The following is a 25,184-nucleotide window of genomic DNA, read 5'->3' on the forward strand; positions in this document are numbered from 1 at the left end:
GGAAAAACAGTTGAAAATCAGACGTCGTTAACTTTGCAGAAGGCAAGCAAAAGTGCCAGTCATGATTTGAGCTTCAGGAAAAGGAGGTAAGTTTATGGAAGTAAGAAAAGTGATGAGTAAGTGTTATTCTACGCAATGCATAAATTAATCAGAAGCATATTCTTGTATAGTATTGTCGGAACTGCACTGCTATATTAAAGTTCAGAGCTATCCTTTTAAATTATATTTTTGATGCGCCCACGACCTTTTTTCATAATTCATTCAACAACATCAAGCAGCTCCCCAAAGTACGGCATAGATATTCCATTTCATCAAATGTATTAGCAAAATGAGAACCGAAACCAGCACTCTAGAGATTTAAATTTAGCCCAGGCCTCCGAGAACCTGTGTGTGTATATACACTTTATGTGGAGCATATACCAAATTATTGTACATAATTGAATCCCTTGAATTATTAACTCGTTGAGCCTTTGGGGTTGTAGAGGGAGGCGGCATTTAACCGCCGTTTGGCTCTTAAAGTCCGCAAAGTGTAATAAAATTAAATGGCTTTAAGGCTCAAACGCAAACTCGACTGGCTCCTGAAAAGTATGCTACGAATTCTTAACGGAATAGTGATGTATCTCAGCGGTTTGTGTGTATGCGTTTGGCTGTTCGTTCACCTTGTTTTTTGTCTCCTGAGACCAAAATGAAAAGTGTACCCATGTCTTCTCACTAAATATTCAGGACTCTAAGCTGAAGAAGGCATTGAACCATCAATCCCATATTTTAGTATAAATTTGCATATCAATGCGGTGTATAATCGCTTTTAAAATCCCAAGCGATATTAAATTTATTGCATTCAATGTCATCATCTAAAGCCCAATAAACATTCGATATAATACGATTTAGTTTCAGTAGATTGCATTTAATTGGAATATCCCATAAAGTGGTTCCAATTATTAGCCCATAAAGCTACCCAAATAACATCATTTTCGTTTTAATCTAATTAAAGACATTTTGCCTGCTAGCATACATAAACAATGACTCAATTTTAATGGCAACGACAACCTTCTGCCCGACGGACTAATTACTTAAATGGAAAACATGGCAGATTTAATTGAAAATGATTGTTTAGTGGAAGCTAACAAATGCGCTTAGCACCCAAGTAATAGAATTGTAGCTGCTTTAGAGAATCAAAAGATTAACTCAAAGCGTTTTAGATTTATTAAAGAACTTAAAAATATATTTATTTATATATGCAACTAACTGTAACACTCATGCAATGTAGGACATTTGAAGCCCTTTCATTTGTTATAATTAAACAAAGCCCAGCCTGCAAGGATAAGGCATTTGCTTTTCCACATCAATCATAGCACTCAATGTCTGACGATAATGCCCCACCAGCAGCTCGGAAAACAGAGCCTGGGAAATAATAGACCTCACAAAAGCCCCAAGTGTATGCGAACTTATGGGTGTCAGTGTGTAAGCATTTGAGCTGCTAGTCTGCTTATGTTCTTTGGGCTTATTAGCTGCTTACTCATTTCTACCATAATCACAGTCGACGGAGAAAAACACAAAATAAAACGGAGCCACATTTTGTCTGCTGCCAATGACAGTAAATAGTAATAACCAGCGGAGTTAATAGATATTTAAACAAATTTAACTCACTGTTGAAGCCATGTATTTGGTATCGACTTGCCAGAACCAGGACATAGGCTTATATTAGCCATCTTTATTGGGTGTTGATTGTTTTCGCCCAATGAAAACGGGGAATTACCTTATTATTGACCTGCCACGAGCCACAATAAAATCATAAAAATAATAAGCATGGTGAAACGGTAATTACTTTTCCTTTTTTACTACCTAATTAACATTACGCAATTAATTAAAACAAGAGGAAACAAGAGGATACGCATACTGAAGCGTGTGAGCAAAATAAATCCCATGAGCATATCAGGTATACATTAAACAAGTTTTGCCCAAAAAACTAAATAAATTCAGAAGTTTGCGATGCAAGGGAGCCGAGCTAAATAAAAGGAGTAGTCTTAAATAAGCTTAAAACCGAGCAAAAACCACTGCTAATGAATAATCCGCACTGCCCCCAATCGCAACTTTTCTCATTACTCAAATCTATATGTATATATCTGCATAATTTCCTACACAGGGAAAATAACTAAATGCCGGCAAAGTGAACAGCAATGGTTATACCAAAAGCGAGCCGAAAGGGGCGTGGCATCCTGGAGGGCGTGCATTTTTTTATAAACTGCTTGGGCAGATTCATTTGCATCTCCCTGTGGGCAGCCATGGGCGTGGCCCAAAAGTCAAACGCCAAAGAGTTGCCCTCACAACAGAAACAAATTTGCACTTCCATTTTAATTTCGCCTGCCTTCTGCCCAGTGACTCTGGCAAATCCTTTAAAAGTGCCAAGAAACTGGTGCAAACAAGTCAGAATCCTTCCTCTAAAGGGAACTTTCGCACTTAATGGTCGCCAGAGTGCGAAAAGGTGGATTGAATACATGGGTTGAAAAGGTCACGAAGTGAATGGGGAAATTATGTGATGAATTTGTAACTAGGATTATAATTTAATGTCAGAGGTGATGGAAATTAATAACCAACTAGGCGTAAACGCACTTTTGTGCTAGCGAATTGAGTGAATATTTTCTATGAGCACCCGCTGGAACTAGATTAAGCCACCTAACAAACTGTGTACACTTTACTTCCAAATCATAAAAAGCACATTTAAGCACAGTTTTGTTGCTGTAATTTTATAGCACTTGTTCGACATTTAATTACGCTAATTTATATGCAAGCTGCAATTGACACGGCGACGGGGTCGATGGCGACGTAGATCGTGTCCTCTAACGAGCTCCTTTTCATCCTCATCCAGTTTAACATATGCGTCGTCTGTGGTGACTCATGTTTCACAAATGCATGTACATCGATTTTAGACTAGAATGAAGTATTTAAGCATAGATCGAAACATTTAACAATATACAATAAAAATACAATAAAACAAGCTTTCCTTACATCACATTTTATTCATATTAAGTTATTTATTGAAAGTTGTTCTTGGTTCAAGATGCTAAATTTACTAAATAACCAAACTGAATGGGTTTTGTTCTAGCAGTTCTCAGTTGTTCTACTATATATAAGAAAATTGCAATATCATAATTTAGATGCTCAAATCCACATTTTAAGTATCCTAGAACTAAACAAGTGAGAACGCTGCAGTCGAGCAACTCGACTATCAGATACCCGTTACTCAGCTCGTGGGTGTGCGAGAAAAAAGTGAAACATAGTAAATCTAATAAAGTACAAATTTTAAGGATGATGGATTCAACATGTTACATACTTTTCAACGAATCTAGTATACCATTTAACTCTGCGAGTAATGGGTATAAAAATGTTCAGTATTTGTACTTTGGTGGCCTCCGCTCCTTTTTCGCCTAAAAGAAGAATACTACATAGAATATCTATGCCGTTGGGGCAATGCAATGGCGAAGCCCAGCTCCACCCACTTCCTGGGTAAAGACATCAAACGCAGCTGCTCCTGAATTCTGTGCTATTCCAGCTGCGCGTACTAAGTCCTTTTTAGTGCGGCTCCTCTTGGGGCAGCCGACTATTACTTTTTGCGCATTCCTTCCGCCAGCTTCAAGTTGTGTCCTCCAGCGCATTTTTCCACATGACATGCGCTTAAAAGGGACGAGATGGAGGAAATAGAAGGGAAAAACAATAAGGAGCGAGTAAAACGAGCAGAGACAAAATTTGTCAACATGTTTATAAGTTTATTTTTAATTTGGCACTAGTGTTTCTGTTGCTGGTTCTGCTCCTTTGACTTTTGCTCTTGCGATGCCCTTGTAAATGTTCCTGGTTTTTCAGGCGTAGCAGCTTGTCGGTATTATTATTGCTTTGGTTCATAATTGCACTGCTTCCCCTCTCGCATTTATTGAACTTAAAAGTTTTCACAAAATACCTTTTTGCTTGATCAAAAACATAAATCGGACTATGAATTTATTTATTTCAATTGCTGGTCTGCAAATATTTTTTTTTTTTTTTTTTTTTTTTTTTTTTTTTTTTTTTTTTTTTTTTTTTTTTTTTTTTTTTTTTTTTTTTTTTTTTTTTTTTTTTTTTTTTTTTTTTTTTTTTTTTTTTTTTTTTTTTTTTTTTTTTTTTTTTTTTTTTTTTTTTTTTTTGCAAATATTTTGCATCAGTATACTTTAAAGTAAATTTAAAATATCTTCAACGCAGTTTCATGACAGAATGAGGGTTGGAAATATATATTTTTATTATTTTTTGCAAAGCCGGCAAGAAAATCCAGTTGAAAGGCGTTGAAACGTTTGAAAAAAAAAAAAAAAAAAAAAAAAAACTGAAAAATGATGGGATGGCCGAAAAAAATTAACCACAGGCAAATCAAAGGCAGAAGAAACCTCATTAAATTAATGCAAGCCTCAGGAGTTTTTCCCCAGCCCAAAAATAAAAAAACCGCAGCAACGACCTTGGTTAATTCAAGAAAATCTGCTGCGGCGGGTATTGCCAAATTGTCCCAAAGATCTGAAAAGCCTGATAGGCGTGGCCGCAATGATTGGCAGGACCCCTCAAGGACCCCACAGTTAGCAAAAGCCATGGAACAGTTTTGATTGTATGGAGAACATGGAGACGTTTTGTTAGATTATATACATAGCTTGCAAAGTGGAAACGGATTATTACTTCAAATGGTGCTTTCAATGCAAATGACATTTCATATCTTGAATATTTTTTGTAAATGAAGCACAATCTACAAAATGTTCTTCACCTTATAGCACACAAATGTCAATCCAAGAAGAATAAAGTAGTAAAGGTATACTATCCATCTATATCTACCAAATGGAGCCACCCAAAACCTTAAAAAGTGTGTTTTCCACCAGGGAAGCCAAATCCAAAAACATTTTTTATGCATGAAAAGAGGTTAGCAGAAAATAAAACAAAACAAAAGTTTAGGAAGCCCACAAAAATGCGACAAGCTGAAGGGTTCAAAAAACATGTTAAAACTTAAAACGGTAGACGATTTTTTTCAATATGCATGCTAACACTGGCCAACACAATTTTCTTAACAAGATTTTAAACAATAGAAAGCTATATTTAACATACAATAAGAAAAGATGGCTAAAGCATACATTTAACAATAATTTTCAAGGATATTTTTTTGAATGAACAAGCTGCCAACCATGATTTTGCTGTCCAGTGTAGTTTTTCGTACATATTCCCCATGTGACCGACACAGATTTAGAGGGACTTTCGGTTTTGTCCCCGCTCATGTTTATTTTAGCCAGCAAATAAAAGGATAAACAACAACTGGCAGGCATGTTCAACAGCATTTTTGCTTATACCTCTCTTTTTTTCGGTTTTTGATGAATGTGTGTGTGGGGTGCGGTGTATGTGTATTTGTGTGTGTGTTTGCCTTGAATCCTTTGGCCACGGAACATTTGGCCACGAGCTACTGGTGGCAAAGCCAGTCAAAAGCTATCCACTCAATCCTTTGCATATTGCTCATATTTCTTCAGCATCGCTGCCTGTCTGCACTTTTTGCCATGTGTGTGTGGTCCTTTTTCCTGGCTCGCTGCTTAGTCATGCTCATGAAACGCGAAAAACGCGACCATGGAGATGGAGAAGAGGGAATTTGCCAACTGTAAACAATAAATATAAACATGGAGCGCTGTGGGTGGAATCATAATAATCCCATGCCATCGCCATCATCGTCATTATCCACATGCTGTCGTCAGTCAAGTTCAAATGGCTGGCAAATTTTTTTTATAAACATTTACCATATACCAACAAATGGCTAATGCATATAGGGTTGGGGGCCAAGAGGTGGTTACAGCTTTAGAAAGTGGATACGAGCTGATGGGGATGGGGATGGGGATGGGGTTCCTGGACAAACAGGGGAGCAGTTATCCATAATGAAAGATAACACTGAAAATTGCGACTTTTATTCCTTGCTGCCTTCAATAATTTCGCTTGATCAATTGCAAAAGTTGTTATCTTTTAATACGAAACATTAAAGTGACAAATTATCTCAAAGTTTAAAATAAACTAAATAGCGAAATAAATAGAATTACGTATACGACCTGTATGTCAACGTAAATTAGTAAAGTCATTTACCAAATCCTTATAAAAAAGCAAATAAAATTTTAAAGATACGATAAATTGTAAATGAAGGTGGCATATTAACTTATCAAAACTAATATTATTTGTTTGCTTTCCGAACCCATGCTCAATTACTCTTCGTCCGTTTCACTTTCGCACCTACCACATGGAAAAATCTTAAGCCGACACATAAATAAATTTATCAAATATTTATTTATGGCCTGGGAAAGTGTAAACGAACCGAAAGAAACTCGAAAGAGTCAGAAACTAGAGAATGCGATGACAGCAGGGAAAGTGCATGGACAGATAGACATTTGCTTAACGTAAACGCCTACAACTCTGCTCTGAATGAAGCGAGCTCGTAAATAAATACTGAAGGCATAAATAAAATAAGAGGGTATGGGTGGAAAACACTTGCAGAGCCGACCCATTTCCACGTCAGCACAGTGAAAGCGAGCGAAATGTAAATATCAAATAAAACGCGCAGGGAAAGGAAATGCCACACATTTGCGTTTGAGCTGGGCTGAAAGGCATGGAAGTAAGTTTTGGACTTGATTTCCAGACCACTTCTGTCTGCGCAAGTTGTCATAATAATGGCTTTTCCAATCCCAAAAGAGAGTCGCACACCCACAGCTTGCTTCCTTTTTATTTGCAGTGCTTTCAAACTCAGAAAAATGGCAGCCATTTGTAAGAAAGTGTGGTAAGGACCTGGCTGAAAAAACATATACGTGCGCCATAAAGTCCTTATCGATTGAAGTCCTTTCTCCGATTTTTTGCCTATTAAAGTGATGCATTATGGCTGGAATAATGTGGGAGTGTGAGAACTGACATCATGATGTTTAAAAAATAAAGCGTTTTAAATTATAAACGATACTGTTATACACAGTTTACCAGGACATGAGCTTAATCATTAGCACTGCGAATAATGTTTCCATATTCCAGAACCTTTACAATTTGCATTTTCGCGGTGTTACGGGTTCAATTCGCGTTTAATGGCCACTATTGTCTGGCTCTAATCCACGTTTTGTGTTCCGTGTCCTTTCCTTGCAGTTGCAAATGCGAAAACAACAATGAGATGCTGGCACAATGCGGTGAGGCGCAGAAAGAAGAAGCTGGCGGCAGCGGAGGAAAAGGCAGCGGCGAGGGAGGGATCAAAGGAGGCGCATGAAGGCGTGGCAGGTCCTCGAGATGGAGATGCCATCTGCCAGAGGCAGCAACAAGTGGCCAGCGACACTTGGCTGACAACACGAGCAGTCCCTCTTCTGTGGCTGCACTTGTTGCTCCTGGTCGCATTTGCACAACATGCGGCTGCTGCCACTACAATCGCCACCAATCCCGAGGCCACCACCACAACAGGCAGCAACTACACGACGACGACCACTGCTCTATCCCCATCCACGGCGGCCACTTCATCGGGATCAGCGCCTGGATCCGCGTCAGCGGGGGATAAGTTTGCCGACAACTGGGCCATCCTGGAGGATTCGTTCAGGAACATCGTGCGGATCGGCGATGGCAACACGGTCACACGGGTCAGTAGGCAATCCCATCGATAAAGAAGAGATATCGGTTTTTAATTGCTTTACCCTATATGTATAATGGTTTTCCTTTGATTATATTCTAATACCTCTCCAAACAATTACGTTGTGTGGTTTACAGCATACTATAAATAGAAGAAAAGAATCCAAAGCTTAAGTTTTCTTACAAATTGTATTTGCTTAACAGGTGGATCTTCCCGATTACTTTCCCACATTTGCACATACAGCAAGGTGTATGCCGCGTTGGCAGGCACTCCATGTTGCTCAGTGCTAACCCCATTGGAGCCGCAATTACGCAGGAGTGCAATTGAAATAATGGGAATGAGTGCTGCCCGGAGTGGGAATGAGGGGCTTCAAATGTGGAGCTGAGTTCAAGGTGCGTTCTGCAGCTTGGGGCACTCGGCTGAATTTAATTGAATTGCGATTTCAGCCCACTTGCACACTTGAGCCCCCTTTCCACTCCGAAATTAATAAAGTGGCTATTTAGTGTGCACTTAATAATGCTCAAGGGGGCAGATAAGAGCTGCCAAATGCAGAACCCTTGGCAATAATGTATATGGCCTCAAAGATTTTACACAATACAACAAAATAGTTTTTAATCACCTTTAATCTATAATTCTCAATTCTAAGCACAACATATTTGAATTGCTCTGGTAGTTTAAATATAGAACATTCCTTTAGTTAAATGCCGCAATTCCCACAAGTTGAGTTCGCAAACAACTTTCGTGCATTTTCTTGCGGTTTAGTGTTCATGAATAATAGGCCCAGTTAATTAAGTTAAGTAGTTGGCAGTTGAGACAAGCGAATTTTGATGTACATAGACACTTGCCGAGCAAACTTCGTTGGGAAAAGCTTTAGTGTAACTTAACTTCCGCATCTGGGCTCCATTTCTCTGGACCGAAACTTTATTGTCTTGGCTTGTCAAGCAAAACACAAAACATTTGCTTAACAATGAAAGCTTCGAGTGAAAATTCTCAGAAAAGTTTTCAATGCAATTTTGTTCTCTTTTCTTTAGCAATTTAAAGTCGAAACAAAGCCGAGCACACAACAAAAAATTCAAAAATAAAAAGATAAGTCAATAACGTAATTTTCCAATCAAACGATAAAAGGGTCTTAACAAATGATGGTCACCGTGAATTTTTGTTCAGCCTAAAAAAGAAATTTTTAATGCGTTTGCGTTTGCCAGCGACACAATCACTTGAATAGACAGCAAAAAGTGATTTGGGTAGACCCAAAATAGGAGTATGCACTCGGAAAAACTCAGTTGGAAAATCAAGCCAAAGAAATTCAAAATTTGTTTAAAAAATATGTACATATATGGGAATTAATCAAATAAATATTACGTAGAACATATAATTCAAAACATACATATATGTATATATTTAATTATCTATTGTGGGGAGACTTAAAAAGGTTTGGATCTGTTACAATATATCCAAATTTGTATTTCGAAATTGATTGATTTATTCCGCCATTAACTTCAACTTGAATATATTTTTCCTGTACAGTACTTAGGCCATTTCCACCCCCCTTTAAGCCGACTTAAATAATAATAATGACCCACTCCCCCACCACTTACAGACGGCCATTGAACAATCGCTGGTGACTATACACGACATTGCCACCGAGAACTTGGGCACATTGTGCATCTCGACCCTATATCGACCCCTACAAGTGCCCATCAACTCGGAACGATATGAGAGCTCCAGACAGAAAACCGATTTGGCCGCCTCGATACTCCAGGAAGTGGGCATCATTCGGCACGGCGGTGAGTTTGGACACAAAATAATTCCACCTACCTTCCAGCCAGCATACGAGTCATATAGTATAGCCATATTTTTTATCCCATCATCGATTATTGATTTTGTTTTTGTTTGCGTGCGGGCAATGTTTGGTCTGTTATCGCAGCGGGATGACATTTTCCTGCTGGGAAAATTCATATACCCAAGTCAATGCGCGTGGCCCACATGCGGCCGATTAAAATACATATAGTATGTGTGCGTGGGCTTAACTGTATCGATATGGTTTCAGTTCCACAACTTTTTATTGAATGGCGGCCATTTAAAGTTATTTCGGTGACCACGTTGGGAATGCCACACTGAAGTGGATTTCGAAATCGCGGAGTTCTTTAAATTTCCGGCTTTTACTTTTTACCTCACGCATTTTGCGGATGGCACATTCGCTTGATGGTTAACTTTATTAAATATTGAAAGAAATCTGAGTTTATTTTTTTAAATTCCATTACTTTTAAGAGCGAAATACTTGAAACTTCCATCGCTATTTATTTATATTTATTATAAAGGTTTTTAAACAACATTATATAATGCTATGTTTTTTACGAATGTTTCGGAAGTAAAGGAATTTACATTCCACAAAATCGTGGCTCCTCTCCAGTTCAAACGCCATCCTCCTATTCCCTAAGTGGAAATCTGAAGCCCTTGTGCTGTGTAAAGATTTCATTTGGCTCTCGAACCTTGTAAAATGCTGTGCATATATGTACTTATTGCCATACATGTCCTTGCTTAATTTTACAAAATCTGCTCCTTTGGAACCCTCCTATCCATTTGTTCTCGTTGAGGATGTTCCCGTAAAAGCTTGGTGGGTAAATCACAGTTGAATACAAGAACGAATGCGACGGATGACACAACGCACAATGTGAACTTTAAATTAAATCTACAGCAACAACGTTCACATTGGGTCTAACAACGGCAAAGGACACTGCGTGGGTGCTGCTGCGTGGTGGGTGGGGTTTCTACAGGCGAAGCAAAAAAGGACGAAGCGTCGGCAGCGCTTGATGCGCCACAAGTGCGTCGTTCGTTGTCAAGCCCAATGCTGCTGCACGGCTGTCAGGACAAGACTTTCATTCTGATCCAGTTGCCAGCCGCCAGTCGCCCGACAGCAGCCTTGGCAATGCCCAACAAAGTGATGAACTGAAAGAAATTATGAATGGAACATGGGGTGACTTTAGATTTAAACATTTAGAAACTGTTTAGAAATCTATTCTTTGGAAGCCGAAAACCTGTATCAGGTACTAAAACAAGAGACTATACCCGTTACTCAGCTAATGGGAGTACCAGGAAGAAGAAAAAAGAAATAAAAACATTCCTCACAAGTGTAGATGCGGCAGTTTTGGGCTCTGGAATTGGCAAGCCTAAGCTGAACTTTCTAGCATTTATAGTTCCCGAGATTACGACGTTCATACGGACGGACAGCCAAAGTAACGGACGGACATGGCTAGATCGACTAGGCTAGTAGTCCTATTACTGGTCGGAAACGCATCCTTCTCACTGTTACACACTTTTCAAGGAGTCTAGTATCCCCTTCTACTCTACCCTTTGTTCTCTTCACTTTAAAGTGCTTGCCATAAGTCGCCGAGCAATTTAAACAGGGCTAAGCACGTCACGTTATTTGCAAAGTGTAGAAATCATGCAATAAAACGCTATCAGTGTGTCATGCAGAGTCAAGGGCAAGCCAGAGCAGCGAACGCACAATGAACTCATCGCCAGGACTCTGGATCTCGGGCTTGGCTTCGGATTGGGAAAGTAAGGGTAGCTTGGAAGTGCTGGGGCGCACAAGTTGCCATTATGGCCATGATTTCCACACCGTCTTGAAACAGGCTGACAGCTATATCAGACTTTCCTTTCGTGCTCAAAAAGGTGAGACGTGTCAGCGAAAATCGCATAAGGCGAGGGCAAATTGGTGTCCTTTGTTGCCGTTGTGTTTCACCTACCACCATCATCATGTTGAACGAAGGAGCGCAACAGGAGGCGGCCAATTGTATACACTTTTGGCACTTGCCTCCATTTCCATAGTCTCGTCCGACCATGTTGACTCTTGAAATTTTGATGCCGCGCATAAATTATTCGCATAGAGTGCCCTCGCAAATCGAATAAATTTAAGCCAATTTAAAAGGGCCAACATCGGTAGCCACTCAAAAGGATATCTGGCTAGCGTCGAAGTGCGAAGTGTGAGAAGTGCAAAGAGGCTGAGTGAAAAATCCACTGCCAGCCTGTGAAAAAATATATAAAAGGGTTACGCGTGGAAGACGCCTTTTTATTTGGGGAGAAGAAGAAACAGTTTGATTGGACTGCCTTTAGGTTTTAAAAACAATTTCCTAGATTATAGCAACCAGAAAGGCCAGGAAACCTGAATATTTCAATTGCGAAGATAGGAGTATCTTATAAATGCCATTTAAATAAAATTGGTCTTCACTTGTGCAGTGTTACATTTTTAATTGAGCATATATATCACACAATACATTTAAGGCTTTCCTTAAATGATTTAGTCGCCTTTCCCACTTGAATGTTACACTTGAATGTTCCACTTGTGGGTCCACAATATTGGCCCCAAATGTCTAGTTTCAGGCAAACCGAATCTCGGTTAAATTTAATTATTCCTGAAACACCTGGCATCTGCAAAAAACTCACATGAGGCAGCAAAAACATGTCCGACTGTAGTTTGAATAATTGCCAATTTTACACGCCTTGCAACTTCTGTTTGTCCGGACAGCCAAGAAAAAAGGCAAACACAAATTGTTACCATTGTTGTTATGTCGTCTGCAACACCTTGCCTGCAAAGGAAAAAAAGTAAAATAAAAACAAAAACAGGCCCAGGAGCCAGTAAATCCACCTACTATCAAAAAAGTGGAAAAAAGATTGATGACGGAAAACGAATGAGTGCGGAACAAAACGGCTGAGCGGATGATGAATGAGCCCGTGACCCATAAGCACATCGTCCACCTCATTCACGTTTTTCACGTTACTCGTCCTGTCGCAGTTGCTACCTTCTCAGGTGAAAACCAGCTGACAGCCATTGCGAAATGTTGTTTACCATAAGTGTTCTGTCGCGGCCACAATTTTCAGAATAGCAATCGGATAAGAAGTAAGCACACATGTGTACACGGTAAAAAAACTGTACTGATTATGAAAACCATCTCACAAAGAAAGGGTAAAATACAGGTGCTAAGGAAATATTAATATTAAAGCTACACATAAATTAAATTGATGTATTTATTAATTATTAACAAAAGGTATATATACTACAACAATTCGACATATAAACTTTTTGTGACTTGAACTTGAAATAAAGTTTTAAAGTTCAGGAAGTATCTCCACACTCGCTTTCATTTTTATACCCTGGGGCCACTTCCACTGAGTAACGGGTATCAGATAGTCCGGGATCTCGACTATAGCGTTCTCTCTTGTTTTTTTTAAATCTATGATATAATTTCCCTATATTATCTTAAATTGTGTGCCATAATCTACTGCACACACATTTGAAAACCCAGCGATAGTGCAAACATGTAACTAATCGGGTGGAATAAGTAAACATAAAGCGCATTTTTCCCACATGTAGTGCCCTATCACAGATCCTTTGTTTCAGTTTCACTCCCGCGGCAGGGAATCCAAAAAGTTGGCCAACTAAAAAACGCACGTACTCGGTTTATGTTGCTTTCTGCGAGATAAAGAGAAAAACTTTGCGAGATGTTCGGCGTACCTTGTGCAGTAGCACAGTAAGAGTAGCAAACAGGAAAAGGAAAATAAGCAAACCCCATACATACTAAAACATAAAAATAAAGAAAGTGCCACGGAAGTTGCGGTAATCGAATTTAAATAAGTTTACTTTGTAAACAATTCTCGTTTCGCTCTGGCTTCCTCCCACTTTTTTTCATCGCAGAAAGTTAAACAGCAGTGAGATACTTTTGGGTGATTTTCCGCTAATCTAGCTGGTTTTTATTTTTGTATTAATTTTTTTAAAAAATTTTGTTAAATTGTGCTGCACTTTACATCCTCAAAAGATACATTTTTTTGGTTTTTTTTGGGAACTGAAAACTTTTACTTCAAGCTAAAATATCTTTTAATATTTGACAGTATGAAAGAAACTGCTTTGTGATTCCTACAGTTCGTATTTCAATTTCCTAAAAATTTGTTAAAATTAAAAGTAATAAAAACCAGTTACTAGCAGCTGAATATCTTTGAAAAATGAAAAGCTATGAGTGTCAGCATGGTTTTAGCTATTTTTTTAACTCCTTTTTGAGATCCTGACAGCACTAGAAGCGAAGGGCGAACGAGTGTTGCAAAAATATTAGCTTTTGACAGTCGGCGCCCACACACTTTCACGCACTCGCCAGGGAGGGAGCGAGAGGGAAGCAGAGGGAAGGAGAGGGAAAGAGAAGGCCTCTGATGTCCTGCCGCGCATATTAATCATTGTTGTTGGGTTGACACTTCCGCCAAGGCCAAAAGAACAACTGCAGCAAGGACTGCGGATTTTAATGACTGTTTCAAGGTCGCAAACAACAATAACAGATGTGGCACGTTGAGCACTTAAAGTTTCGCCGAATGCCACTCAATTGGGTAAACAATCCAAAGTCTCGCAGAGCGATTAACACATTTAATTGCACATGTATAATTCATGTGACTGCATATCGTCGTTTAATTAAAAGCTGCGCTTTAATTAACAAAACAGAAGCCATTGTTGCTGCACGGAATGTGTTATAAAGAAGTGTATTAAATGCTGAAAAACGAAAACTTAAAAGCTTGAATTAAAAACAGATATATTGAATTTTTTTAAAGGATAACAGTTTATAACTTAACTTTATCTTTTAAATTCGGATGAAGTTACTATTGTAATGTAATAGGAATAAACTCTTCTCAAATTATCCTTCGGGGGTTTAAAAAACATCGGTAGTTTTCGATTAATAATTCCGCATGCGAACATAAGCATTATTGCAATAACCGCTCAACAATGTCGAAATTGCGAAAATATTTATGTAAATCACGGAGCATGCAATCAAACGAAACACGTCGCTGGGCTGGGAAATCAACAATGGAAATGCATTTCCCTCTGGGAAATCGAAGCGATGGCAGGCCGAAAATGGAAAAGGGAAAATGGAAAACGAAAGCCGCAGCAGTGGCCCTCGCAACATAAATAATTAAAGTTGGGCAATTTGTGCTCCGTAATCAGCAATTACGAGCAGTCAAGTGACACGACCAATTGCAAGTACGATGCGTAATTACTTTCTGCGCACTTTCATTTCATTTCCGCCACCAATTATTGAAATAACATTTTGGCCATTTCACCCAGCGTACAACTACTAACGATTGCTGCCGCTTTTCATCAACAGGCCTGTCCGATGCTTTGGCCAAAGGCCTGCTCACCGATGACTTTACAACCGGAGCCCGCATTCTGGCCCTGAATCTGACCAACGGAGCGGTCCAGTCCTACGTCTGGTGGGTCAAGGGGGCGGCGGCGGAAACGCAGCGGTACGACGAGGACGGACTGCAGATTGGCAAGAAGCCCGCCGGCAGTTATCCCTGGTAGGTGGAACAGGCGTCAGTGGTGGCGAGTTGGTAGATTGGATCAGCCAGTGGAGACATGTGGCTGACAGCCTTAAATCACAACTAACTTCTATTGCACTATGTATATTCCTATTGCACTATACTCCTTTTGCACTATATTCCTATTAAAGCATTAAATGAACACTGTTTAGTACCTTGTAAAGCAAGTAGTGATGCCATACAGGGTTTTAAAACAAAGAACTACAACAAGAATTGAATATTTGTATTCAGTGTGCTTTATTATTAATTTAAAACAACCAATCTTCCGCCAATTAGAGTTATTGTTATTTGAAGTGCTCTCTTATTAAGGGATAGTAAATACTCGTAACTAATTTGTAACGATTAGAGTGGCATCTCTACAAGCACATCCTTCACCCGCACTCATGTGGAATCTCCTCCGCAGGTTCGACGATGAGACCTCCTCGCCCACCCTGCGTTCGCCCAAGTTCGCGCCCAGTCCGCCCAACAACTACTACAAGGGCTGGTGGACCTACCCCTACTTCTCGTGCTCCCAGAGCCGCTGGCTGGTGTCCTACAGCATCGCCATCCCGCCGACTGGGCGCCACGGGCTGAGGGGCTTCATCAGCATCGACATCGACGTGTCCACGCTGCGGGTCAACCAGTGCGAGGCGGAGCCCTATCCATTCGGGAGTCGCCGCCAGAAAATGCAGCAGATGCAGCCGCACAGTCGCCTCGCTGCACGGAGATCCCCGTTCCTGGGCGGCAGGATAACACCCATGGCCATCGACGAGGGCACCATCAACGATCTGCAGGCCTTCCACAGCTCCCACAAGTGTCATCGCACCTCCATGGTGGTTAGTAAACCGAACTTTATTAAATATGAAAGCTTTTTTATATAGAGTAGTCTTTATTATAGATTATTTATGTTAGTTAGGTGGTTTTTCAGGTGGGCTTTTCTATCTATAAATGTATCAATAGCCTTACAATGTGTAAAACCTGGAATAATGTTCCAGTTACCCTTGACTTTACATTTCCCAGTTTATACATTCAATTGCAACTTAAGGTAAATATATTAAAGTAGTGTAAGAAACATGTATAAGGTATATTATCCTTTACTCGTCTGAATCGCTTTGATAGACAAGTGACCTCCGGGAGCTACTCAACAAAGGTGAACTTGGCGCAACTAGGCTAGAAACTAAGTAGAAAATGGGAAAGAAGAGCACTCCGCCGTCGCGTAAGCCCGTAAAGCGTCTCAACGGAAGAGTTAGAGGAGCTGTGACCCCCAAAGGATCTGGCACCAGGCGGGAAGTACGATCTACTGCTCCAATGCGTCGAACTCGCAGCTACTCGGCATTTAAGAATTTTATTAACAAATTCAGCAGAGACAATCCCGGAAAGTTGCGAGTGGAGGGCGTCTCCATATGGCGCAAAATGAGCCCCCAAGAAAAGCAGCCCTTTCAACGGAGCAGCACGGGTCGATTGCATGAGAATCCTTCCACAAATACGCAGGTTCGGGAGGAGGAACTTCTGTCATTACCACCGATTACCAATGAAGATATAGTTCCAGGGCCATCAGTTGAGAACAACCAATCGAGAACGGTCAATAGGCCCACCATTTTTGGTTACTTCTTAAACGCGATTTATAGGGCCATGCACTTATTTTACTAATTACTGATTGCTTCCCAAATTGCATATGTAAAAAGTTGAATAATCACAAAAAATGTATTTATTTAAAATGGAAAAAATTATAACAAATCTTACTTTAAAATGAAACTAAATTGATCTTATTGTGCCACTTTATATAAACCTTTATTCAAGGCGTTACTATAAAACTATTGTCTACTTGCTCTGATTATAACGTGATTAATGTTAAGGTAACCTAAGTCGTGTTATGTGGAATCAAGGTGCTTTAAGAGTCTTACCTTCTGTCCAATTTGTAATGATTCCACCTGCGGCTGGCTAATCCGAGTGCATTTGTTTGCCTCCTTGCAGTGCGACTACCGCCAGCCGAGTGCGGAGACACCGACGCTGACTGGGGGAAAACTGCTGACCACGCTGACCGGAAGCAGCAGCTGGACCCGTGGATCCTACCAGTGCCTCTGCCGCGGGGGCTTCTACTCGCTGCGGCATCCGGACGGATTCAACGGCACCATCATGGAGATTGCCTGGCAGGAGCAGCAGGACAACATAAGCAATTACTACTCCGAGGTCTTCAAGTGTTTGCCCTGCGCCCCCGGCTGCGACACGTGCACGGGTCCGGAGCCGTGTTTGGCCAACTACCACTGGCCCTTCAGGTGAGTATCCGTGTCCGATTTTATTTGCCAGTGATGGGCTACCTATGTGATACCTATGTGTGTTGCCTTCTCAGTTGGCAAATAACGATGAGAGGATGAAAACGTGGAGTGTACAATAAATATCTTTCGTATGAAGGTCTTAACTATCGTTAAAGCCAAATAAAACGTAAATTCCAGATTCTCTTCTAAGCGCTGCGAACTCTGAAGAAAGTGCTCTTGCAGCTTAGATTTCCTTTTTTGATTGGCAGTTTTAATCACTCAAATGAAAAGCCAAATAAAATCTGTTCTTGCCATTTCCAAAGCAAATATTTATTTTTAAAAATGATGCTATAACTGAAGGAGATATAAAGCAAAGGCATCTCACTCCATCACTGCTGTTTGTTCGATGTTATCCATGTGAATGACTGTCCTTTCGCTCCTTTAGAATATCCCTGCTGACCATATCCATTGGCTGTGCCTGCGGCACCTTTGTCCTCGCCGGCTATCTCTTCCGGCATCGGCGCGTCAAGGTCTTCAAGGTGGCCAGCCCCATCTTCCTGATGATCACGCTCATCGGCTGCGCCATCATGTATCTGGAGGTGAGTACTCGGCCCATTGGGCCATTGGGGACAACACTCTTAACCCATTAAAGGGGCAGAAGGGCAGAGGGGGCAAGGAACACAACACACAAAGGCCATTTGAAAACAATGCTGCTAATGCGACAAAAGGCCCAAAGTGGTCGGCACGCGCTCATTCATAATTAACCCACATGTGCACCCGTTTTGGCCCTTATCCCACTCCCATTTCTGGCGGTAAAGGGATCTGCGAACAAACCACCACGTAAGAGTTCCACTTATGGGTTTTTAAATGCGGCTTTTAGGCACTTGCGCGTCGAAAGGGTATTGCAGATTTTCCAGATTAATGCGTGACTAAAATAGTAAAGTAAAGAAGCCAAATATCTTGGCTTAAAAGGGGTTAAGATACATGAATAAAATCCATTTAACTCGAGCTAAACCAAGATTCCATATTGCAAAGGCGTGAAATATCATTTCCTATATAAAATTTAACAAGTGTATAAGACATTTTTTCCTAATTAAAATTACAAGTGTATAAGGTATTTATTTCTAAATAAAATGTTTCAAGTGTATAAGGTATTTATTCTGAAATAAAAAATGTTACAAGTGTATAAGGTATACCACATTCACCAAACAGAAATCTTTAGCTTTCCGTTCCCAGTTCACTGGCTGGCAATTATGTTGTCCACATTAGCAAACCAACAATGCTAAACTCCCCGGTGGACACATAAAACCACCTTCCAGCCATAAAAACAACACACAATGGCAATACACGGCTTTAGAACCAGAAAACAAATGGGTTAAGAGGTGGAATAGAAGCAGAAGGAACTACAAGAACCAATTTGTGTCGATTTTCTAATCAAAATGAGCACAGATAAACTTCTAAAATTGTTTGTAGAGTATTATGAGTAAGAGATCGCTTAAAAGACAAGATGATCATGCAAAAGATACAGATTCTGAGGAAGAGGATGAGGAGGACTTACAGGCAGCAATTAAGGAAATGGTCAAGATTCCCGATATAGATATAGAACCAAGTATCAGTGGACGTCTTTCTCAGGGTCAAAACGAACAAGAGTCGCCTCGAAATGTGCTTCAAAGAAATCAAGCTGAGTGTGGATCGCAAACGGGTGATGAAAAAGATACAACTTCAAGCACCAAGCTAAAAAAGTTGGAAAGCGATGATAGTTGGGAGGCACTTCTCAGAAAAAGATTTGCTTGGACGAAAACTAACGCAGCTCCTTTGGAAGATAACCAAAATAAACCGAGTATCAAAGAATCCTTAAAGGATTTAACGGAAACCAAAGGAAATGGTAACAAACTTACTGCAGACACCTCTAAGGAAAGTCTAATACAAGCTGAATTCCTTGAGAATTCTAAAATAAAAGGCGAAGCAACCAAGTCTTGTAAAAATACGTTAAGTGATGAGGGATCGGGCGAAGAATCTCCGGAGTTCCTGGACAAATTGAAAAGAATTGAGGAGGCCTCGAAGCCCAAATCTTGGAAGAGACCAACACCGATAGTCGTAAAGCCAAGTCAGAATAATTCTACCACCAAAAAGAGTGAAAAGGCAGTGGATACGAAGCCACAAACAGATACTGAAGCAATGCATGGGTACATAAATATTTTGAAGGCTCCATTCCATCGTAATTTATATTATGCTGCAGAAGAACCATCTCGTCAGGATAAGGATGCTGCAACCTCAGATATACAACCAGAAACTCCAGCAAATCAAATTGTGGACGATTCAGCAGCCGATTCTGCGCAAAAAGCTGACAAAAGTACGCCTGAAAATGTAGAGAATTTGGAGGACAAAAAAAGTATTAAATCTGACTCGCAAAGGACAGTCACAATCACAGGACACTCGCACATAACCGCCAAATGGGATGCCCACTGCCATTTTAAGGAGAAGGAATCTGGAGTGGATAAGAATGCTAGGCGGGTGTTGATCATCGCCTGTATTTTATGCACCTTATTCCTGATACTCGAAGTCATTGGAGGCATCTTATCCAATAGCCTGGCCATTGCCACGGATGCTGCCCATTTGCTGACGGATCTGGCCTCGTTCCTTATTTCAATCTCTGCACTACACTTGGCTGGCAGACCCTCCTCGGAGCGCCTGAACTTTGGATGGCATCGTGCCGAGGTCATCGGGGCCATGGTATCCGTGTTTTTCATCTGGGTAGTCACAGGTGACCGGTAATTATTCGTCCTGGTAGATGAAATGCTTTCGAAAAACATAGATAACATATTGCCAACCCAATCATTCGGTCAGTGGGTTACTGTCACTTAAGAATTAAGTCTTTCTTATATATCAATATAAATATTACAATTAGATCAAGCATTATCATGCTTAGTTTAGAAACAGCCGAATTTTAAAATGTTGGCACAACATGTTATCTGCTTAAAATGCAAATCCGTTGTCTCCTGTAATTCTAAAATGTTAACTACAATTCCATGCCAGGCATCCTTGTGTACATGGCTATAATGCGTTGGGTTAACGAGGACTTCCAACTGGACGCCAAGATAATGCTGATCACATCGGCTCTGGCCATATTATTTAATGTGATAATGGCCCTTCAGCTGCAACACGGCCACTCGCACTCTCTTCCAGTAAAGTTCAAAAAGTCAAAGGACATGGGGTCGCTGCAAGAAAGTAAGATGATCGCTGGGTTCCAAAGCAATCGCGTATTGTTGGGAAAGTCCGTTTCCACCCAGTGTGCAGCCAAAGGACATGAGAACATCAATGTGCGAGCTGCCATTATTCACGTGGTTGGGGATCTCATCCAGAGTGTTGGCGTCTTCGTGGCCGCCCTGATAATATACTTTAGGCCGGATTGGGCCTTCATGGATTCGGTGTGCACATTCATCTTCTCAGTGCTCGTTCTTGTGGTTACGTTCAAAATCTTAAGGGACGTCCTCATGGTCCTGATGGAGGCCACGCCGGATTTCATGGATTACGAGGAGGTGAGACGGACATTTCTCTCGATTTCGGGTGTGGAGCACGTGCATAACCTGAGGATATGGGCACTATCCATCAATAAGGTGGCTTTATCCGCCCACCTGGCCATTTCCAAGGAAGCCGATCCCCAAAAGATCCTCGAGGAGGCCACCACACTGATCCACAAGCGGTTCAAGTTCTTCGAGACTACCATTCAAATCGAGGAGTATTCGCCGGGTATGGAGGACTGCGGACAATGCTTAAGTCCTTCGGAGAAAAACGCAAAACGAAAATCCTTGGACCCGGAAATGGGCGAAGGAGGTCCTGGACGCAGAAAAGGATCTAATCCGGATCTGGAAAAAAATAAGAATAAATCAGATCCCGAGTAATCTTACAACTGGTTCATGTTACTATATGTCAGTGTACTCGAAATATTTCAATTAAAACTTATTTATATTGAATTAATTATGCAGTACAGTATCTGAATCCATACTTTTCATTGTTTTTAGATGGTAGCTATCTTTCCCTATCTGGATACCACTTGGTGTATTGCTACTAAATGGACGCGTCATATGGGTTTCTGCATCACCTACACTTCGCTGCTTATGAAAACCTGGCGGTAGGACCATTATACAACAATTTATGTTATATATATTAAGTATATGCTTTCACTTAAAGGGTGTCCCTAACTTATCGAGTCAAGTCGGCCCACAAAATAAAACTGAATGATCAGCAACTTTTGCAGTGGATGGTGCCCATCCTGTTGGTCATGCTGATCTACTTGGGCACATGGACGATTTCGGCCACGCCCACAGCAGAAGTGGTAAGTGCATTTTATAAAAATTATATGTAAGGAATCCTGAAGTGCGTATATCTTCGTATACTTTTCCAGATCTTTGACCAGAGTCAGTTGAAGTTCAAGCAGTGCTCGTACAACTGGTGGGATCACAGCCTGGCCATCGGAGAAGTCTTCTTCCTGGCCTGGGGCATCCGGGTGTGCTACAATGTGCGGAACGCGGAGAGTCTGTACAACGAGGCTCGGCTCATCTCCTACGCCATCTACAACATAGCCCTCGTCAACATCGCCATGGTGGTGTTCCAGTAAGTATTTATAGTTTTATAGTAATTATTCTATAAGAAGTGTCCCTTGGTTAAGCCAAAAAAATATTATTTCATTTCAGTTTATTAATTTTATTTGGTATTTAAACGGTGCTAAATAGAGTGCTAAATAGAGCTACCTATAAATTATTTGAATAATTTCACAGTGTTATTAATTGTGTTTAAGCAAACCTTTCGAAGTTGTAAACTCTAAATATGATGATACATTCCTTTAGTCACCTATATGAATGCATTTGAAATCCTACAACTTTGCTTTAACAACTGGAGTAATAATATTTATACATACAGTAAAAGCGGCATATCTTCGCTTAAGTATTTTCATGTTTTTACTTAGACGTACGAGGGGAATCCCCACCTGGGGAGCTCCCACTTCCCTTAAATTGAATTATAACAGTTGACACATGTCGGGTAATCCCGGATGCTGGGGAACGCATCTCGTCCATTTGGGGAAATGAAAAGCTTCCCGTCTTACGCGGCCCGGTTTTAATTAAATTCCTTTGCTTTGTGCGCGCTCGTGTTCGCGCGTAATCCTTTTTGTTGGCCCGCAAGGACTCGCATCCCCTCTCCCCCTCTCCATTTATACGGGCTTCCATGCGGGTGTCGCTTTGTTTGCACAGACATTCCTGGTTCACATTCAGCCTGGTTTCAAGTTGTTTGTGGAAGAACTGAAGTCCCCTCGATGAAGTCCTAATAATTAATGCAATTTGTTGGCACGCACCTGACGCCATTTCAATTGGGTTAGGTGACTATTGTGTATCTAAACCTAATTGGCTGACTCACGAAGTAGCTAGAATATTTGAAAATAATATACTAGTCATTCCTCACGTCATTATATTTAATGTTTTGCATTGTTTTCCTTACTTAAACCCCCCTATTTTCGTGATTTACTTAATTTGTCATAGATTCATTACATACTATCCTTACTTACTTTTTCCTTGTAGTGTAATGCTCTTTCCGAACGCCGGACCCGATTACAAATACATGCTGGGATTTGTGCGCACCCAGCTTTCCACCACCACCACCATTGCCCTCGTATTCGGGCCAAAGATTCTGCGTGTTTTCAAGGGACAGGGCGACAAGTGGGATCAGAAGGCCAAGGTGAGGAGCATAACAGCTTCATTCTCGCTAAATGGAGTGGGTCTGGTGCCAGAGGAGTCGCCAGATCTGTACCAGGAGAATGAAGAGCTCAAGGTAAGCAAATAGGGAGTTCTTGATTTAGACAGCTAATGATGCATGGTATACGTTCACAGGAACAAGTCCAGAAGTTGGCCCACCAAATCGAGTTCATGAAGACTGTGCACATGCAGATGAACAACAGGCATCTGAAGCCAAAGCCGGGCGGATATTTCACCATAACTTCAACCTCGTTTCAAGCGCCATATAGCAAAAACACGGTTTCCACTGCGCAGACGCAAACTGGCAAAGATGAGAACAGGTTAGCCATATCCTTAAAAGGATTAATTAATATAACTTATTTTTTATATTTTTCCTCCATTAGCACGCCAACGAAACTAAAATCGCCCAAAGGCAAAGTCTGACGAGGTCAACGAAGTGTTAAAGATTGCTCAATAGAAGTCGATGGGGGGCAGGGCACAACCACCCAGGTGGAGGATGCCATTGCGTTTAATTTCCACCTAGCGGATTCGGAGGAGGGGATGACTATCCAGGAAGGTGAGCAGCCAGTAGGGGAGGCGGAGGAGGCGGCCTTGATCGCACAGTTTCGCCGCCTCTTTGCGCCCATTTTGGATGACAGCTTGAATCTGTACTACCAACTCAACGATTTGGATGACGCGGAGCACGTGAGGATCCATCAAACGGTGGCCCAGATGAACGACCTGACCAGCAGCGAGGAGGAGACGATGGTTACCCAGGTGAACAGCCCATCGCCATCACCGCCGGTGGAGGTGGAGCTGCTGCTGCCATTCTCCAGCGACAGTTCCACGGCCAGTAGTTCTCTGTACGCCATTCACACTCCGTCTCCGGCTCATCCCAGTGGTGTGCTCCTGGTGGCCCGCAATCTGGAGTCACCGATGCTGTCCGGCAGTGATGGCATCACAATCACCGAGCAGGTGCAGCTGCATGAGCCTCCACACCATCTGCAGCTCCTCGAGGACGAGAACAACACGTCCTGTTCGCTGTCATCGAATCTGACGGATAGCAAGACCCTGGATGGTCGCACCCCCATCGTGGTCTGATGGATACTCCAATCCCGATCTGCTTAACTTGTGATTATGTTTACACAGTCTTAGCGCTACAACAAACAGTTAGCGAAAAATAGGCCGCTTAATGTTTAATATAGTCTTAAATAATGTTTGTGTGTATGTGTCTGTCAAAGTTGTTTAAATATTAAAGGCGTTTATGCGGAAGAACTTGTATTTCTGCTTCGAGTCATTAAAATCACTTCACTGCTTAAACTATTTCAAACGAATCTTCCAATACTTATAGAAACCCAGAAATTTAGCAAATATCCCACCAAATACATTTTAAATATTTCTTAGAACGTTTGTAGAATGTACTAAAACTTTAGTTAATTAATTAAATATCAAATGTAACCATGATTCGAGACGATTATGATATACAAACTTTTAAAAAATATCTTTACCCAAAGAATATATTGCTATTCGAAAGCGTTATCTTCTTAATTCTTAATTTTTACATAACTTCGGTTCAACTTTAAGAGCATTCCATCATCCTAAACTTTCGAGCCGCATAAACGCAGACTCCATGTGTAACGTTTTATGTTCGCTTTTTAGCCATACACCCAATCATTATCCCATCATCCGGGATCTTCATCGTTTGCGAAACCGCAGAAAGTATGAACATTGAGCAAATTTTTCTCACTTCGTTCGGATCGACAGAAGGAAGTTGTTTAGAGGAACGTAGGCAGCCAGTTGGTCTGGTGGGTCTCATAGAGTCCATCGGAGCCCCTAGGGACTTGGCATTAATAAATCTCATTTATCTCTCATGCACCTAGCGAAATGAATTGTATTTTCCTTGTTCTCGTTGCACTCATATTCATAGGACAATTATTATTTGCTTTGTAGTTAAATTTACATGATTTCCACGGTCATAATCTTTAATTACCTACAGATAGGCTTAGCACAGCGTCGATTTTAGTGTACAAGATGAACATACACTGATATTATAAATGAGTAAATTGAAATTTTAGCGTACTAGTTTAAGCTGGGAAAGTGTTAACAGACGCGCAATTCTTCTTCGTAAAGTTGGGCAATACGTATAATGAAAAGTATTAAAAACAAGAAACAAGAACACAAATATAATATAAATGAATACGAAACATTCAACTTTTATTAAGTAAGTTAAAGTTAAATTAATATATTGTA

At 40.8% G+C, this 25,184-nt stretch overlaps 3 protein-coding genes across 6 annotated transcripts; all 3 read left to right on the plus strand.

The window, feature by feature from the left end:
• On the plus strand, positions 1-25,063 carry LOC122626475 (probable G-protein coupled receptor CG31760). Its single transcript, XM_043806750.1, is given in 13 exon segments — positions 1-86; positions 7,153-7,631; positions 9,219-9,405; positions 14,761-14,953; positions 15,378-15,789; positions 16,928-17,229; positions 17,654-17,807; positions 21,231-21,340; positions 21,400-21,544; positions 21,614-21,822; positions 22,782-23,031; positions 23,091-23,275; positions 23,339-25,063. Coding segments are annotated over 12 exon segments (3,303 nt in total). The 5' UTR covers positions 1-86; positions 7,153-7,172; the 3' UTR covers positions 24,036-25,063.
• LOC122626472 lies at positions 15,913-16,681 on the plus strand. The gene is made up of 2 exons (XM_043806749.1): positions 15,913-15,998; positions 16,073-16,681. The coding sequence occupies exon 2, from the start codon at positions 16,142-16,144 to the stop codon at positions 16,601-16,603; it is 462 nt and encodes a 153-aa protein (XP_043662684.1). The 5' UTR covers positions 15,913-15,998; positions 16,073-16,141; the 3' UTR covers positions 16,604-16,681.
• On the plus strand, positions 18,640-21,328 carry LOC122626471 (uncharacterized protein YFR016C). Of its 4 annotated transcripts, XM_043806745.1 has the most exons (3): positions 18,640-19,972; positions 20,245-21,137; positions 21,231-21,328. In XM_043806745.1, exons 1-2 carry the CDS (start codon positions 18,688-18,690, stop codon positions 21,108-21,110), a joined length of 2,151 nt encoding a protein of 716 aa, XP_043662680.1. In that variant the 5' UTR covers positions 18,640-18,687; the 3' UTR covers positions 21,111-21,137; positions 21,231-21,328. The 4 variants fall into 4 exon arrangements, with proteins under 4 accessions (XP_043662680.1, XP_043662681.1, XP_043662682.1 ...); XM_043806746.1 differs by lacking the exon at positions 21,231-21,328 and having other exon boundaries at positions 20,245-21,186; XM_043806747.1 differs by lacking the exon at positions 21,231-21,328 and having other exon boundaries at positions 18,640-19,979; positions 20,245-20,413.
• Positions 25,064-25,184: the final 121 nt, after the last annotated feature.

The sequence above is a fragment of the Drosophila teissieri genome, chromosome 2L (assembly GCF_016746235.2).
Source record: "Drosophila teissieri strain GT53w chromosome 2L, Prin_Dtei_1.1, whole genome shotgun sequence".
In the NCBI taxonomy this organism is placed as follows: domain Eukaryota; kingdom Metazoa; phylum Arthropoda; class Insecta; order Diptera; family Drosophilidae; genus Drosophila; species Drosophila teissieri.